Below are 16,394 nucleotides of genomic sequence, written 5' to 3'. Positions count from 1 at the left end.
AATCAGGAGTTTAATAGAAAACAAACGTCGGGTTAATGGATGAATGCCCGGCTAAAATATGCGGCGCTTTATAAATGACAGCTCAATTTAATGCAGAGGTTGGCAACCTGCGGCAGCTTGGCCGTATACATATAGTTTACTGTACATACATTTCACAGCTGTTGTTATTGGGGGTAAAAAAGCATTTAATCCACAAAGGCTCATTATTATGAGAATTGATCATTGCCATATCTTACCATTGATGAATTTTGGTTTGGTGATAGTTGTAAAATATCTTTCTGGCATTGTTGTTGGCTGTGTTGACTCTTACTTGAGACAATCTCAATACTTTCTCTACTAATGGTTTAGTTAGCGGTGGGGAACCTATAGTGCGTGATCTTGTTAATTTAGTTTTTTGTTTAATATAAAAAAATATATATGAAATATGGTATAACTTGGAATTATTTTACCTTTTTGTCTTAGTATTTTTTTTGCCATGTCTTTTTTTTATTTCCTGTTTCCCTAATATATTTACAGGACTGTATTTTCTTTTTTTTTTTTTTTTTTACTAAACAATTTTTCATTAAAAGATGATCTATTTTTTTCTCATTTTTAAAATTATTTTTTGTTTTGCTTTTTTGACTCTTTTTCCAGAAAAAATATGAATAATTTCCAGACCAGTTCTTTACTCGGGGCTGGGGAAGGGTGAGCCGCCCTCAAATAAATTGAGTTTGAGAGCCCTGCTTTACTTGGAATCTCTCTAAAACCTGAAGAAAATGGGAGCTTTATTGGGCTCAATGGAAATTACTTTAAATGGCAGAGACATTGAGTTTTCCTTTCCGTATTTTCCCCTCTGCAGTGGGCTCGGAGCCTCCACCGCTGTCCGTGTCGGAAGAGAGGCATTTGGCCATCCTTACCGAGCTCCCGTTTGTTGTTCCCTTCGAAGAGCGAGTCAAGGTAATACCTGTGCTATTGTGAAAAATGGAATATTGGTGCTGTTTTTAAAAAAAGGTGTGAAACTGCAGCTTGTTGGCAGTATAAGAAACCACCAAAGACAAAAACTGGAAGAAGCAGACAATAAAATAAGAGAAAAATTCATACTTCAATCTGTCTTTCAAAGAATTGTACTAACTGTCATTGCAAAATAACTCAAAGTGGCCTTAAAAAGCTCTTCAAATGTGTTTTCTTTAAGTGTATTCATCTGCTTATATTCAGATGGATCTAAATAAGTTAGAATATCATTCAATAGTTAATTTATTCCTCTTGTTCAATTAAAAAAGAAACTCAAAGATTGACAGTAAAATATTCAATGATAGAGTATTTAAGAATGTTTTGATGATTATAGCTTATACTCGGTGAAAACTTGAAATTCACCATCTGAAGGAGTTTGAATATTACATGCAAACCATTCAAATTATTTTAAATAAAGAAATGGGGTAGGAATTGGCCTTCTGAAAACTATTCTCTCGTGTTTAAAGAGTTTATGGAAATAAGGCCCTTTTTCAATAATATCTACGTACATAGATGCTTTTTGAATGTTTCAAAATGTTTTAATTCTATTTGTCCTCCTACTGTTCCAATACGATGTATCAGATATTCCAGAGGTTAATCTATGCCGACAAGCGCGACGTGCAGGGGGACGGGCCCTTCTCCAACGGCATCGTCGTCACCATCCGGCGTAACTACATCTACGAAGACGCCTACGACAAACTCTCACCAGAAAATGGTACGGCCATGTTCAAATTAGTCGTTTTTTTTTTTTTTTTTTCTAGCCCTTTACGATGAGGTAGAAACTGCTCCTTTGACCCCCGCTTGGCAGGACAGTGCAACCGCAGGGCTGTAAACATTCACACTTTTTCTAAAACTCTTGTTCGGCCCTATAAAATCTTTATAGGGAGGCTCAAGGTAGAAATCAAGGTTAGTCCTCTCTCCCTCCACTGTACCGTGGATGGGATTTTAAGCATGATGCGCATAATCGTGCTTCCGATTATTCTAATGGAAGGCATAAAAGGCAGAATCAATTATTTTAAGGCAGCTCTTTTGTGTTTTGAATAAGAAAGGCCACCCGAGTGGGGACCCACTCTGATTAAAAAGAGTAGTAGGCCGAAGACATGATCTATACCATTTATGTGTCTATAAGTTATAGCTGCCTGATTTACCCCACGCATTAATTATTCTGATAGGCGACCTTTTGTGGAAGCCTGGGCTCAAACCTTCCTGTTTGGAATTTGGCCACTCCGGCTTCTTCTCACATTGCAGAAACATGCATGATAGGTTAATTGAAGATTAAATTGTCTATAGGCATAAATGGAAGTGTCTATATGTGCGCTTCAACTTGCTTGCAACCAGTCCAGGATGAGGAGATGAATTTAGCCTGGGTTGTTAGTGCAAGTCCCGAAGAGCCTTTGGCGTATGTATAGGCATTGTACAATTTTTTTTTTTTTTTTTTTTTTTTTTAGAACCAGACTTGAAGAAAAGGATTCGGGTGCACCTGCTGAACGCTCACGGTCTGGATGAAGCGGGCATCGACGGCGGCGGCATCTTCCGTGAGTTCCTCAACGAGCTCCTCAAGTCGGGCTTCAACCCGAACCAGGGTGTCTTCAAGACTACCAACGAGGGTCTGCTGTACCCCAACCCCGCCGCCGAGACGCTGGTGGGGGAGTCCTTTGCGCGACACTACTACTTCCTTGGCAGAATCCTGGGAAAAGTGAGTCGTCAAGCACTCTTTCATTTGTAGAATACAGTAATCTGCTTTTATTTGCGATGTAATGCTTGAACTAGGATGCGTGGCTTCAAGATGTTTGGGAAAAGTCTGCTTTAGATCGGGAATTCCCAAACTGTGATGTGTAGGGGAGGAAATGCAGTAACTCGTTTGGGATGTTAAAGTTAGTGCGTGGCTTCAAAAAGCCATTATAGACTAAATGAAGGTGTTATTATGATAATAATATTTTTCAATGCAAATGGCAGCACAATTTTGACTATTTTGGAAAATCTGAGAAAATTATCATTTGCGTAATAAGTTTGAGTGCGTTGTATGAGCTGTTCCTCTATCCGGAGAACTGCAGAGGCTTGATTTAAGAGCCCCTGTGACGTTTAAATCATTGCCAAAGCTGCCCTTGCTCTTAGGTCTACAAACTGCAGTCTTTAAAGAACTTCCTGTAATTTACAAAAACAAAGTCAGGGAGAAGTTGAATCAGGCCAGTATTAAATCATGAATGTTTGCTGCATTGTTTTTCTGCCCCTGATGTGGGCCCATGTATTCTAGCCCTAAATCTAAATCATCCGTAATGCGTGTGTGAGATGATCAGGATAGCTTCCCTGTGAAAGTGAAGGGCTATTATCATATGCAACGGAGACGACTTACCTCATGACAAGCGGTTGCTTCTCATTTCGGGCTTCCATTAGCCGATGATTCCTATCCTCTTGTTTGTGTGGCCATCATCGTTTGGCTGGCCCTAAATCAGTGCGCCCATGTCGACTGCACATAAATAAGCGTTCAAACCATGTGCTAATGGCGTTTTGATCTGTTTTACAGCCACAAACGTCCAGCTTTCTCCTTTACACCAAGGTTTTTAAAATCCTCTCTTCTTTGGGCCCAAAGCTATGATCATGTCTTGGCATTATGGAAATGTATTATGATGAGAACCTCCGTTATAAAATTTAAATGAATATATGTAAAAAAAAAAAAAAAAAAAACGGGCTATTTTTAGGGGTTGTGAGGTACCTCACCACCTAGCTAGCTCCGTAATTTAAAGAGTGAGTGTCTTAAAATGTTTGTGAAAGCCGCTCTAGATCAGGGTTTACCAAAATATGGCGGTATACCACTTCGGTGTGCGCAAGAATACTACAAGGGATGTGCAAAATGTTCCTAATTTGCTATTTTTAATTATATAAAATGACCATTTTGTCTAATTGATGCACTAAGGATGAGAGCTAAATCTCTGCTTCAGACTGATCATTTTTCTACAAGGACTACAGTAATGTTACTGCAGACTCACCACTAAAGTAGCACGTCATCTAGAAATAAGTTGGCGTGATGGTGATGAGTCCAGAGTTATGGATCATTTCACACTTAATCTCCAATGAACTACACGATAGCACCGCCACGATTGCACACACGTCTCATGTGAACAGTTTGTTCAACAATGCTCCATAATTTGTTAGCCAATCAGGTTACATTATTATTTTGGTCAAATTATGGCAAATTTTCAGTTTAGATGAACATAAAGTCCACTTATCAGAACATCAATTTTGTGTATTCTCTTCAACACCCCCAGTCCTCTCATCCTCCAGCGCTAATGGTTAGGGAAATAAATGTGAGTTTGACTTTCAATTAACCCTGTGTCAAGTTCCTCCCTCTCTCCATAAAAATGGACTTTTGAGCGGCCATTTTGAGCGGCCCCGTCGGTATTTGTTTAGTTGCCGGGATAAAAGGCGAAGCCTTTATATAGATTGGGATTGCATCATCGGCGCAGCTCAAAGGACACGAGAGATTAATATAGTTAATTAATGTCGGAGGCGTGGCGTTGTTGCGGAGGGTGATGCATTACAGGCGTGAGCGGCTTGTCTGCTGGGAGTACTCACCCAAATGGGATTGAGCATCAGTAGCAGCGGCTGCTCGTCATCCTTCTTCCTCACTTGTCCACCCAAGTGACAGGCAAGAAGATTTAAGACACAAACAAGCAAACGGCTTACAGTGAGCTCCTGTTTATTGTGGGCCAGGAATTCTACACTAACCTGCAATCACTAAAAATCTGTATATAAAGACCATATGAAAGACTTTTGAAATAGCTTTATTTGTCCCTCCCATACGCGTCAAATATAAAGACAAACTTTTAAAGGTACTCCTTTGCGCCAATTGGTAGACTGTCATATTCATGTCATACATGTCAGTTCTCAGAATCTTTTCCACTCTTAGTTGAATTTTGTTTACTGTAAAATTATTTTTAAGACCCAAAAGGGTCATACAATTCCACCAAACCAGAAAGACTTCTAGCTTAATGCTAACACGTCATGAGAAATACCATAGATGGTAACGAAATTAGCATAGATGTTAGTCTTACCATACAGTAAGCCCTTGCATATTCATGTTAAGACATTCTCATATTTGTTTTTTTTAGTCAGCTAGGTATTAAACTTTTTTATATTTGCTTAGGCCAAAGTATCTTGGCAATATTAAACCATTTCTGGTGGTGCATCGATAACAGGCATATTTTCACTTTTCACAAGAGGAGTCTTTCCCTATCACTCTATAAACAAACTGCTACTTTTAACAAACAGAGAATCAATGCGTGCACACAGATTTGCAGCAATATTTACATATTCGCTGTGGGAGCAACTATATTAAAATGAAGCAAAATATGGAACATATTATTATATTGAACAGATGTTTTCTTTTTGCTATATACATTGCAAATCTTTAGCAGTAGGGGTGCTGCCTGGTGTAACGGTCTGAGCGCTCCCCCTTGCTGAAAAGTCTCCTTGTGATTAATGTGCATGCGTTACTAACAGGGGAACTCTGGGTACGTAGCAGATGCTTACTGGGAAATCCCCCGATCTCATAGTTCCGCTTCTTCTACATAGAGGTAGCTAACATGCGTTATATCCCAACTCTAACCTAACCTTAAAACACAAGTTGATTAAAAAGATATATATGTTTGTTCGCTGTGTTCGTCTTTCTGCGACGAACACAGCCCGCATGAACACTCGGCGACAAGTTGTCGAATGGCACATGTTGAATCATGGATGGGGATGTTTCAGATTGGCCGGAAGTGTACAAAATATACACGCATGCGCGTTAATCACAAGGAGACTTTTCAGCACTGGGAGCGCTCAGACCGTCACGCCGGGACAAAGTGGCGCTACACGGACAGCAAGCAACTCGAAATTTGAATTTGCCTTTATACTGGGGAAAAAAACAACAAAACGATTGCTTAAAAATATGCCATATAGTGAGGGCGTGAATGACGAACCTCGATATAGTATTTTCCTATTGCTGCCTTCAAACACTGTCTTTTCATTTTTATAAATGCATACCTAATAACATGTAAAGACAGAATGTGCTTCTTCAACCTCATTTTTTTTTTTTTGTTCCCTGTGAAGGTGAGCACACCGAGCCGTGCGGGAGGCCCCCTTTGATAGATGGTGATGCTTTTTAAAGGCATTATAATTTTATTGATCACTAATGTTGTAAATTAAGGGATTTATTTGGCAGGCAACAGAATGCACCTGCAATGTTGTTGGCATTTATTCCACCTGATGGTGCCTCGATCTGCTTTAATTGCACTGCCACTGCACTCACTTATATTAAAACGCCCGGGGGCCATAATAATTAATTCTTAACGTCCCCAAGTCGTTTTGGCACAATTTCTGGCAATAAACACTCATAAATAAAGTAAGTGGCATTGGGGGGGGGGAAAGAAACAAGACGGGAATTTTTTTTTCCCCTCCTCTTTTCTTTCCCGTCCATAAACTTAGCTTCTTCCCGGCATGAGCATTATTGATAGGTTTCAAGGGGCCGGGTGGCACATATGGTCCCCGACGAGCACCGACCATTGCCGAAATACTAAGTGTATTATTTTGCATAAAAAATAGACAGTTAACCCGTGTTTAGAAAATGGCTGTGATTTACGACTGCGCGCGTGTGTGTTTAAGATGCATGCATTATGGAAATCTTCTGGATTTATAATCCATTTAGCTGATGCGGTCAGGGTTTTTAGCGCTATCATTTATAAAGCGCCGCATATTTTAGCGCCTCCAATGGGATCCTTTTTCGGACTATTCCGGTGCATTAGCTTTGGGGCTTTATGAGTCACCTGCTTGCCGCCGCTTCTTAATGGCATCGCGGGTCAAGGTGAGAGTTGGCATTTATAAAAGTTTGAGACAGTCCGAGCAGATGCCGGGCGCGCTTTAGATGGATTGTGTTTAGCTTTCAGTCACGCTTTTGCACAAGCGGATTTACGATCTTATCTCAGAAAAAAAAAAAATCACAGAGATTAGATGTATTCCACCATCCGTTTTATTTCAGTCACACCTCGATGCTGGAATGGCCCAAGTATTTCCTTTTTTTTTTCTAGTTTGAATTGTCATAATCCACGTCGCTGTCTTTTCAATTTCAATTCATTTTTTTAAAGGTATGCATTGCACGGGTTGTGTGGCTTTAAGAAAAAATTGTGAAAGGCCGCACTCGACCAGGGACTCTTTGATCATTAATGTTGTTTTTAACTCCAAAGTTTCGTTTCCCCAACCCCCCCCCCCCGTCCCCTGTTTTTTCTTTTTTTTTTTTTCAAAATGCAAAGGTAAAATACATGCGTTACTTATTTAAAAGCACAGTGGTTTAGAATTTAAGACAAAAATCAATGTTTGTGTTTCTAAAGCAATGTGTGATTTGGTTCCTCAGGCTTTGTACGAAAACATGCTGGTAGAGTTGCCCTTTGCCAGTTTTTTCCTGTCAAAGCTGCTGGGCACCAGCGCAGATGTGGACATCCACCACTTGGCCTCTCTGGACCCAGAGATGTACCGGAACCTTCTCTTTCTCAAGAGCTACGAGGGTGATGTGGAGGAGCTAGGCCTTAACTTCACGGTGGTCAACAATGACCTGGGAGAAGCTCAGGTGACAAGGACACAATCCCTTGATCTCTAAATGAGATAAATTGCACGTGACAAAAATCTTGCAAAATCTTCTAAAGTTCATATTACGACTACAACAACAGCAATATATAGTAATAAACATATATATGCAACATATAGTCATCCTAATAAAGTGAAAACTGCAATAAAAACAAAGATTACAAAATGAGTTTTCCCTCGATAAAATTGGTGAAATGTCATAGGGCTTTTCTATGCAGCAACAACGAGGCGCTCTAAAGTGGGCACACCACCTGGAAGCTCCACTCCACACACTGTCTGTCTATTTTGACACCCCGCCCTCCGCTTTCTGTCTCATCCCCGTCTTTTTGTGTGAAGTATGAGCGACATTGAGGCGCTCTAAAGTGGCCTTGCCAGCGGATTTTCCGATGGGAAGATAAATTTTCCGGGTGTAGGCATAGCTAACATTTCGATGGCGTTAAAAATTAATTTCCCTCATTTTTCAGCATCGGTGGCGAGAACACACACAGCCATAGTGTTGACAGTCCCCCACCTCGCGCCACCTTCTCCTCGAGATGATCTCAGCACGCCTGACAGAAGCAACCAGCATCTCTTAGGCACGTCTCGGCCCCGAAGCTCCGAGCCTGAGCCAGCGCTGTTTACTCAGGGCCTTAACGCGTCTTATTAGCCCTCGTCAAACAGCGCCTGAAAATGGCCGAGTCACAATCGGCAAACATGATACGGGGGGGAAAACAATTTGCGGGAGATTAGGCACACACCCGGGAGCAGCGCTGCCCTCCGTTTGCCCCCCAAGCGAGATAGCGAATGGCCAGATAAGCTCTGTAATTCTCGTACATTAGCACATAATCACACTCTTTGCCGTGCAGAGTTTCAGAAAATATGAGCAACAACTTTCATTCCAATATAATCTGACTCAACAGTCTTGTGAATCTTATCAGTATCGGGGTTTTGTTGGATCACGTCAGATTCAACTCTGGTGTAATGTCTGACTGTTGACTAAATAAATTGTCCAGTGGGTCTCATTCGCAAGAGAAATAAGAAAATATCAGGATGACAATCCTTTTTAATTTAAAATGACGTGAATTTTTAAACTCCACACAGGCGCGAATGTGTATGAAATGTGAATTTAATCCTACTTTCCAAATGTGGGCATTTGTACGTCTACTTAAACCCGGGATTAATCATACTGACGTCAACATTGCGGACTTAAGTGTCTTTTAGATGGAAATGACACATGGAAAGTATCAAATGATGAAAAGATCGTGTCAAGAAGATTTTAAAGCATCTAAATGATTCTATTAACATTCTCAAATCAGACACATCCAATGTTCGATTTATCTTTTCTTAATGTTTACAGCAATTTAACTGCTCACCTCTCCTTATCCGCCCATGTTTAATTGTTGCATTTCAACCTGCACCTTTTCCAAATGTTTCGAGCAATTTAACGGCACGCTTCTCAATTTCACCTCGTGTTTTAATTGTTGCAATTAAACCTGCGCCTATTACAATCGACGTCAAATTTGACAAACGTGATCTGGTATTTAGCCACAAACGACTTTTGTTCAGCGCGCCGGCGGCTGCCGGCCGTTGGCGTCCTATCCGCAGACGTTATGATGTCATCATAAACCCGACTTTATGAACCGCGATGAGCACATTTTATCAAGCGCTAACTGCTCTAAAGCTAATGAAAAGAGAGCTCGGGGCCAAATTGTATTGGAGCAGATGTTCATTGGCGCGCTATATTTAGCCAGGCACTTAACTGCGGGCACTCACCGGAGGAGACGCACCTTTAATCAGAGTCCGCCGGGATAACATTTTAATTACCTCGTTGTGATTGACTTCATCCAACTCACGCAATTACAGTACAGCCCCCTCTATTTGCGGTTCATTGATCATTAGTTCATTTGATTTTTTTTTCAATATATATATATATTCTTTGTAGGTTTGGAGACTCCATTTTTATGCTTGCGGGTTGCTGAAATTATTTTTTTTAACCTGAACTTGCTAAAATATTGTATAAAGGCAGCACGGTGGCGCAGCTGGAAAGCTTTGCCCTCAGCTGTGAAGTCCCGAGTTCAATCCTTTTTTTTTTTTTTGTCGTTTTTTTCTCCTTTCGGAAGGTTTGCTTTGTAGCTGATGTACATCGTAAAATTTCTGAACAGGTGGTGGAGCTGAAGCCCGGCGGGAAGGACATTCCCGTCACCACGGCCAACCGCATCGCGTACATCCACCTGGTGGCCGACTACCGGCTCAACAAGCAGATCCGGCCGCACTGCCTGGCCTTCAGGCAGGGGCTGGCCAACGTGGTCAACCTGGAGTGGCTGCGCATGTTCGACCAGCAGGAGATCCAGGTGGCTGGCGTTTTGACAGGACACCCTGTGTCAATCCTGCCACGCAACTTGGCGAATTAAACAATTGTTTTCAAACAGGTGCTGATATCCGGTGCTCACGTGCCAATTTGTCTTGATGACTTGAAAAAGTTCACAAACTACTCAGGTAAGAAATAATGTTGCCACGTGAATGAGCATAGTAATCAATTAGTCAATTAGAATTACCCCAAAAATTATTGTGATATTGGTGGTTGAGGCAAAATAAAGATCTTTTGTCCCCGCTTAGGTGGTTACACGGCCACGCACCCCGTCATCCAGATCTTCTGGGAGGTTGTGGAGGGCTTCACAGACGAGGAGAAGCGCAAGCTGCTCAAATTTGTCACCAGCTGCTCCAGGCCTCCTCTGCTCGGCTTCAAGGTTTGACCCCATCTTCTGCGTCATTTGACGTCGCGGCGGCTCAGATTGAAAATTGGCTGGGTCAATTTTGCCCACTTTGTCCGTTCCATTCAATGCAAAACACCACACCAACGATAATTTTAATGGGATAAAGTCATTACATTCACTATAAAAGTTTAATCTCATTTATTACTTTCAAATAACAAACGTAATTAAAGAAATAATTTGTGTGTATGCAACGACAAATCAGTCATCAAATTCAAATAAAGCAAATACTTTAATAATGATGTAAGCTAACAAAGATGGTGATAAAATGATCTGAAAAACAATTATAATGTTCAATAACTAGTTATGAAAGTATGCAAAAGCTTTATGAAAGAAACATTAAACATGTTTTCATTAATCTCTTATAAATAAAATAAATTATACAGTTGACCGCAGAAAAAAATCTGAGCTTTTCTAAATTCCTTGTGTGTTTACTTACTTGGCCAATAAAGCGGATTCTGATAAAAGGAGCTTACTGTATGTGAGAGGAAATGTAACGCGAATGCACACAATGTGCAGCGCACCAATCCGAATTGTCCTATTAAGTGAAAACGTGGCTTTGATGTATTTGTGATGCAAATAAGGTGATCAGTGCTTTAAAGCAGCCACCGATAGGACGGGCGTGATAAGCTTATCAGACCCCCGTTCGTGACCTTGCTCCGCTTGGTCTGGACAAATACAGGTATTGCACTTTTTTTTTTTTTTTTTTTTTAAGTCAGTAGAAGGCTGAACTTTTGAACTTTTTTTGTGTGACATCATTTCCTGTGTTGTCGCTGAATCACAGTGTAAGGAGATCCTCAATTGGAAGCAATTTGATGATTCGTACCGCAGCATAGAAGGAAAACAGAAGCGCGTTTATAGCAGTGCAACACGGGCCCAAAATGTCTTATTTTATTGATATTCAAGCAGGCGTGCAGTGAACATCTTGTGTTCTCAAAAACAGTATATTGTTACAGTAGTATGTGATATAGTGCTTTGGAATGATTACTACACCAGAAGGCATCTTTAACACAAATGAGCCTGAATCTACTTAAACGCTTTAAGCAACAGATATTTGACCAAAAATGGTGGAGCCACACATGTAAACATACAATATCTCTATACTGGATGATATTCTTTATCTTCTGCATTGAACAAGTCATAGCAGCTTACTTATCAGTTGTGAAACTCTTCTTTTGACTATTTATAGGCAAAGATACTTAGAAACTGGATTAATTGCATTTCTGTTCATTTCAATGGGATAAGATGATTTGAGATGGAATTATTCGTTACAAACATGGTCACAAAAAAAATAAACTCATATGTCAAGCTTCCACTCTATTTGTATGTTGTCACAGGAAAAAAAATCCCTTTTTGATGATTTATTGATCAAATTAGACAAAAAAAATCATGCTTTTTGGTGGTAAAATGTCAAGATCTCACTGAAATTGAATTAATTCGCATAGAAGTGCTTGATGAAGCTGGCTGGTCTCCGAGACGAAGTGTGGCGGTGGTCTAATCACATGTTTTAAGCACTATATAAGACTCCATTTCTAATTTAGGCCTTTAGCTAAAAAGGTTTGAGAAGTATCAAAAGATGTCCATTGGGAATGATTCTTTTTATTACTGTCATTAGCTTTCTAAAACTTTATGGTTGTCCTGCAGTAGCACGAATGATCCAAACTCTTTAAAAATCCCCCTGCTGTTACCTCCTGTCGCCGCCTCCTTTTTTTTTTTTTTAATCCATTTGACTTTGGCCGGCACGTGTGCGAGGTCCTCCCTCTCCCGGCGTTAATTTGTGGCCGGCCGGGGCGGCCCCCCTGACCCGGCCCCCCGGCTGGTGCCAGCTCCGCCTTAATTAGCTGTCGTGAAAAGGAGCCCGGGATTCATTAGCGGAGAAATAGGCGCTGTCAAACTGAGCCATTTAAAAAAGATGATGGAAACTGCACCTTTTTTTTTTCCCCTTTCTCTCTTCTCTCTCCTCTGGAACGATAGCCGCCGTAACGATGCGTTCTCAATAAGCAACGATAGTTTAATACGGTAATTGTCGGAAAAATGGGGTCATCGCGGCTGAGCCCCAGAAGAACCATTTAATCGGGATGATGGGGTATTTGCTGACTTGAAATAGCGGGGAGGAAATCGGAGCGGCTCGTGATGGAAAGTTTCAATGTCATAGTCGGCAGATGAGGTGGGAGGGGGGGGGTTTGACGATGTGAAATGAGAATTCTCTGTTAGGTCAAAGTGCGGCCTGCTTCCTAAATGTATGTAAGCCCCTCTCCCCGACTCTTTGCCGTGCATCGGGGCCTTGAACACAATTTAACGGCTGTGAATGTTGAACCTTGATAGAATGGGAGAACACTGTACGTCTTTTACACCAATTACAGTAAAGCCTCGGTTCTCGAACGTCCCCCTTTTCTAACAAATCGATTTTAGAACGAAAGTTTCAAGTTTTTTTTTTTTTTTTTTTTTTTGCTTCTGTTATCGAATGAAAATCGGTACTGGAACGCCCCCGACAAAACCCGGAAACAACATATTCCGCGCGGCCAGACCAGGTGACCCACAACGTGCTTTGTTGTGAATTCCCACGCCGCCGAAAAACCCCCAGGAAAAAACATAACGCGCGCGACGCAAGCAGCAGTTGACCCACCCGCGACACGTTTTGTTAATAAAAAAGTTTGCAAGGCTAGGGGCCGAGTCGCTACAGATACGGCAATGCACTCCCAGCCTAGCACACTCTACTACTAAAGCATATATTTTAAGCAAAAAATAAATATATTGCTTAAATTATTTTATCATATAGTGTATTTAAACTATACATGTATTTCTACTATTCAGTTTATTATCAGGAAAAGTTACAAAAAATGCTTTAAAAAGCCAATTTTTTCAGGCTTGGAACGTATTATTTTTTTTTCCATTCTTTGTAATGGGAAACATCGATTCGGTTTTCGAACAAATCACTTCTCAAACCGTTTTCTGGAACGGATTGTGGTCGAGAACCATGGCATCACTGTACTACTTTCACTTTTAGACAGGTTTTTGGCGCCATTTTGTGGCGTCTTCTAGAAAGAGCACCAAAAAAACCCCACACAAATGAGTAAATTTGGTAATCTTACTGTCAAATTTGACATTTATCGCTCCAGCTGAATCTTTTTTTTTTTTTTTTTTTTTTTTTTTTTTTTCCCCAGGAGCTGTACCCGGCTTTCTGCGTCCACAACGGCGGCACCGACCTGGACCGGCTGCCCACGGCCAGCACCTGCATGAACCTGCTCAAGCTGCCCGAGTTCTACAGCCAGCACCAGATGAGGAACAAGCTGCTCTACGCCATCGAGTCGTCGTCCGGCTTCGAGTTGAGCTGAGCCTTAAAGCGGCAGAATCCCGGAAACGACGCGCACTGAATTTCTTTTGTGTGTGTGTTTTGAATGCATGTTGAGCACCATGGGACGACCGACCTCGCATCAAGAGGGCGTAGTTACCACTTTTCACCAAGTTTCTTGTTGCTTTTAGTTAATTTAAAATTAGCTCATCGGGAAACAAAAATGAAAAAACATTTTCCACTCAATGAGACCCACTCGGAATCGACGCTTTTCCGGTGGTATTACGAGGTACAGGGTGTCCTCAGTTGACGACGGAAACACGAATTTGCAAGTCGGAGTGCCCCGTAGTCTTTCCACTCACATTTGGAGTAAAGTCATAATTACAGTCAATATTTGCATGAAAAACACTCCCAGGCCATAAATATAAACAATCAAAGGTCACGCAGGGTCAACCCAGGACTCTGTATTAGGGTTAGAATCTAATGGGTGTCAAACTCAAAGCCCAGGGGCCCGATCTGGCCCGCAGCGTCATTTTATGTGGCCTGCGAAGGCAAATCAACTTCCTTGATTTTTGTCAAAATCTGTACAAAAATTTCTAATTGTGAGATCATAAATAATGGTGAGACATTGCAAGAGTTTTTTTGTGTTACCAAACAACAGTTTAAAAACCCATTACCCTAAATTTATGATTCCAAAACTAGTGCATAAATTTCACGTGGGAATTTGATGAGGCAGTTAAAGGTTTTTATGGTTTGACAGTCATAAGCACTCTGAGGGAAACCATAACTACAACGTGGCCTGCGAAAAAAAAAAAAAATGAATTTGACACCCCTGGGTTTGATTTGTTATATTTCTCCACCAGATGGCAGCACTTCTCCCACATTCAAAGCATGCAGAAAAAATTGACGGTCGCAAGTCAAAGCAAAAAAATAAATAAAAATCCTCCGAATGTCAGCTCGTATCTTGTCCGGTGACTCAGATCGGAAGGCGCTGCTGGACATTTTTGGGCAATTTTATTTGACGACGTGACGGGTTTACAACGTGGAGTGTGGAAGACCTGGAAATATGGATATCAAAGTCACATGCATACGCTAAAACAATTTAAAAAGAAAAAAGTTTGAAAGGGACATAAAGTATAGACAATGTAGTTTTTAATGACTTAAATGAAAAAATTGCACATTACCCAGTCACCTGTTTTATATCGTGCCTGGGAGCGAGCCTGAGTGGATTTAGCCAAATTGTGACGTAGCAGTGCGGCTAATTTGTGTTTTTTTTGCAGTTTCTCATGATGGAAAATTGGCGGATGAATCTAAATGGGCGAGTAGTGCCCTGCAGTGGAAAAGCAGCAGTAGTGCTTTGTTGTGTATATATATATTTTTTTTCCACCAAAGATGATGTGGCGTCATGTATATTATAAATAAAAAAAGGCAATACAAGAATAAGTCAAGTGAAACAAGCGCCATGACATTGATTTTATGATTTTTTTTTTTTCAAATATTCCGATCGTGTCACACTCGTGGCAACTGACGTGCGAGGTTTTGGTTTTTTTTTTTTCTTTTTTTTGTTTTGTTAAGACGGATTTGCGGATTTATTCTATAGGACGTTGGCTTTGTGAATATGTACATGTTCTCTTGTATGATTCATTATTTCCTCAGTATTTGTACAGGTTTCCTGTGTGTGTGTGTGAGCGAGATTGTTCCATGTGGTTACAAAAGTTCCGTGTAACAGCAGAGCGTATGGAAATGAATAAATCCACTTTTTTTTTCTCAGCTCTCCTTGCTTGTCATTTCAAGTAATGGTGGCAACATAAAGCGGGGGTGGCGGCGGTGGGGGTAAAAAGAAAAGATTCGTCCTGGCTTTTTATGGCCTCTGACATATAATTAAAGAAACATCCAGTTAAGAAACACTGAGCAGAACTATTCTGGCCTCGGGATGCATTACCAGGCCGGGCGCAAATTAAGCTTGTGTGCGTTTGTCATAAATCCAAATGCAGCCATCGTCTTTTTTTTTTTTTGGACCAACGCCATCTCCTCATCCTCTCCTCTCGGCAACATCTCATATCTCAGGAGCCCCCAAACCTTCACCGCGCGCGACTCAAAGCAGTAATTGGGTCTTAAAAAAGCCGACTTGTCATTGAAATGAGGGATTCATCTCAATTACCCCCAGATTTATCCCCGACTATTATCTGGTGATGGATTATAACTGACAATGTTAATGCGGGATGTTGTGAATCATCCTTGGCGTCTAATACACTTTAGCCCTCCTGGAAAAGTCTCTTAAGGGCAAATTAAAGCGCTTGGGCAAAACTTTGCAAAGTTTTTTTTTTAATCCACTGCTGGAAGCGCTTCACCGTTCCCAAATTTTAGCTGTACTCTCTTTGGACCTGCAGGAGGAAATGGGCGGGGCGAGCATTGGCTCATTTGCATAAGACAGGACAGCCTCTTTAAAACAGGCTGAAAGTGAAACAAATCAGTTGCTATAATAATTTTGAGCCAGAATCCCACTAGTTGTTTTTTATTTTTTGGTAGCTTGTGCCACCATCTAGTGGCTGAGAGGTAGGACTGCAAAAAAATAGAGCAAATGCACAGTTTGTGTTCTTTGGCGTTTATTTTTAAATACATAGAGGGTGGGGGCACATTTCTAATAATGGTGATGATGATTTTATGATTGTTTTATTTTCCTCTTGGAGTGATTGGGGTCTAATTAGCAATTGACCGCTGTAATTCGAGGAAATATGTCATTT

At 40.9% G+C, this 16,394-nt stretch overlaps 1 protein-coding gene across 1 annotated transcript in view; it reads left to right on the top strand.

Moving 5' to 3' along the window:
* Nucleotides 1-15,414, top strand: part of ube3c (ubiquitin protein ligase E3C) — a 29,850-nt gene extending 14,436 nt beyond the window's left edge. Inside the window, exons 17-24 of the mRNA XM_061805632.1 lie at nucleotides 839-936; nucleotides 1,573-1,705; nucleotides 2,439-2,686; nucleotides 7,379-7,591; nucleotides 9,750-9,938; nucleotides 10,017-10,083; nucleotides 10,204-10,334; nucleotides 13,523-15,414. Coding sequence (XP_061661616.1) covers nucleotides 839-936; nucleotides 1,573-1,705; nucleotides 2,439-2,686; nucleotides 7,379-7,591; nucleotides 9,750-9,938; nucleotides 10,017-10,083; nucleotides 10,204-10,334; nucleotides 13,523-13,693 — 1,250 coding nt within the window. The 3' untranslated portion in view covers nucleotides 13,694-15,414. The remainder of the gene's footprint in view (nucleotides 1-838; nucleotides 937-1,572; nucleotides 1,706-2,438; nucleotides 2,687-7,378; nucleotides 7,592-9,749; nucleotides 9,939-10,016; nucleotides 10,084-10,203; nucleotides 10,335-13,522) is intronic.
* Nucleotides 15,415-16,394: the final 980 nt, after the last annotated feature.

The sequence above is a fragment of the Syngnathoides biaculeatus genome, chromosome 19 (genome assembly GCF_019802595.1).
Source record: "Syngnathoides biaculeatus isolate LvHL_M chromosome 19, ASM1980259v1, whole genome shotgun sequence".
Taxonomy (NCBI): domain Eukaryota; kingdom Metazoa; phylum Chordata; class Actinopteri; order Syngnathiformes; family Syngnathidae; genus Syngnathoides; species Syngnathoides biaculeatus.
The sequence above is the reverse complement of the archived record's forward strand: the minus strand, read 5'-3'. Positions and strand labels throughout refer to the sequence as shown.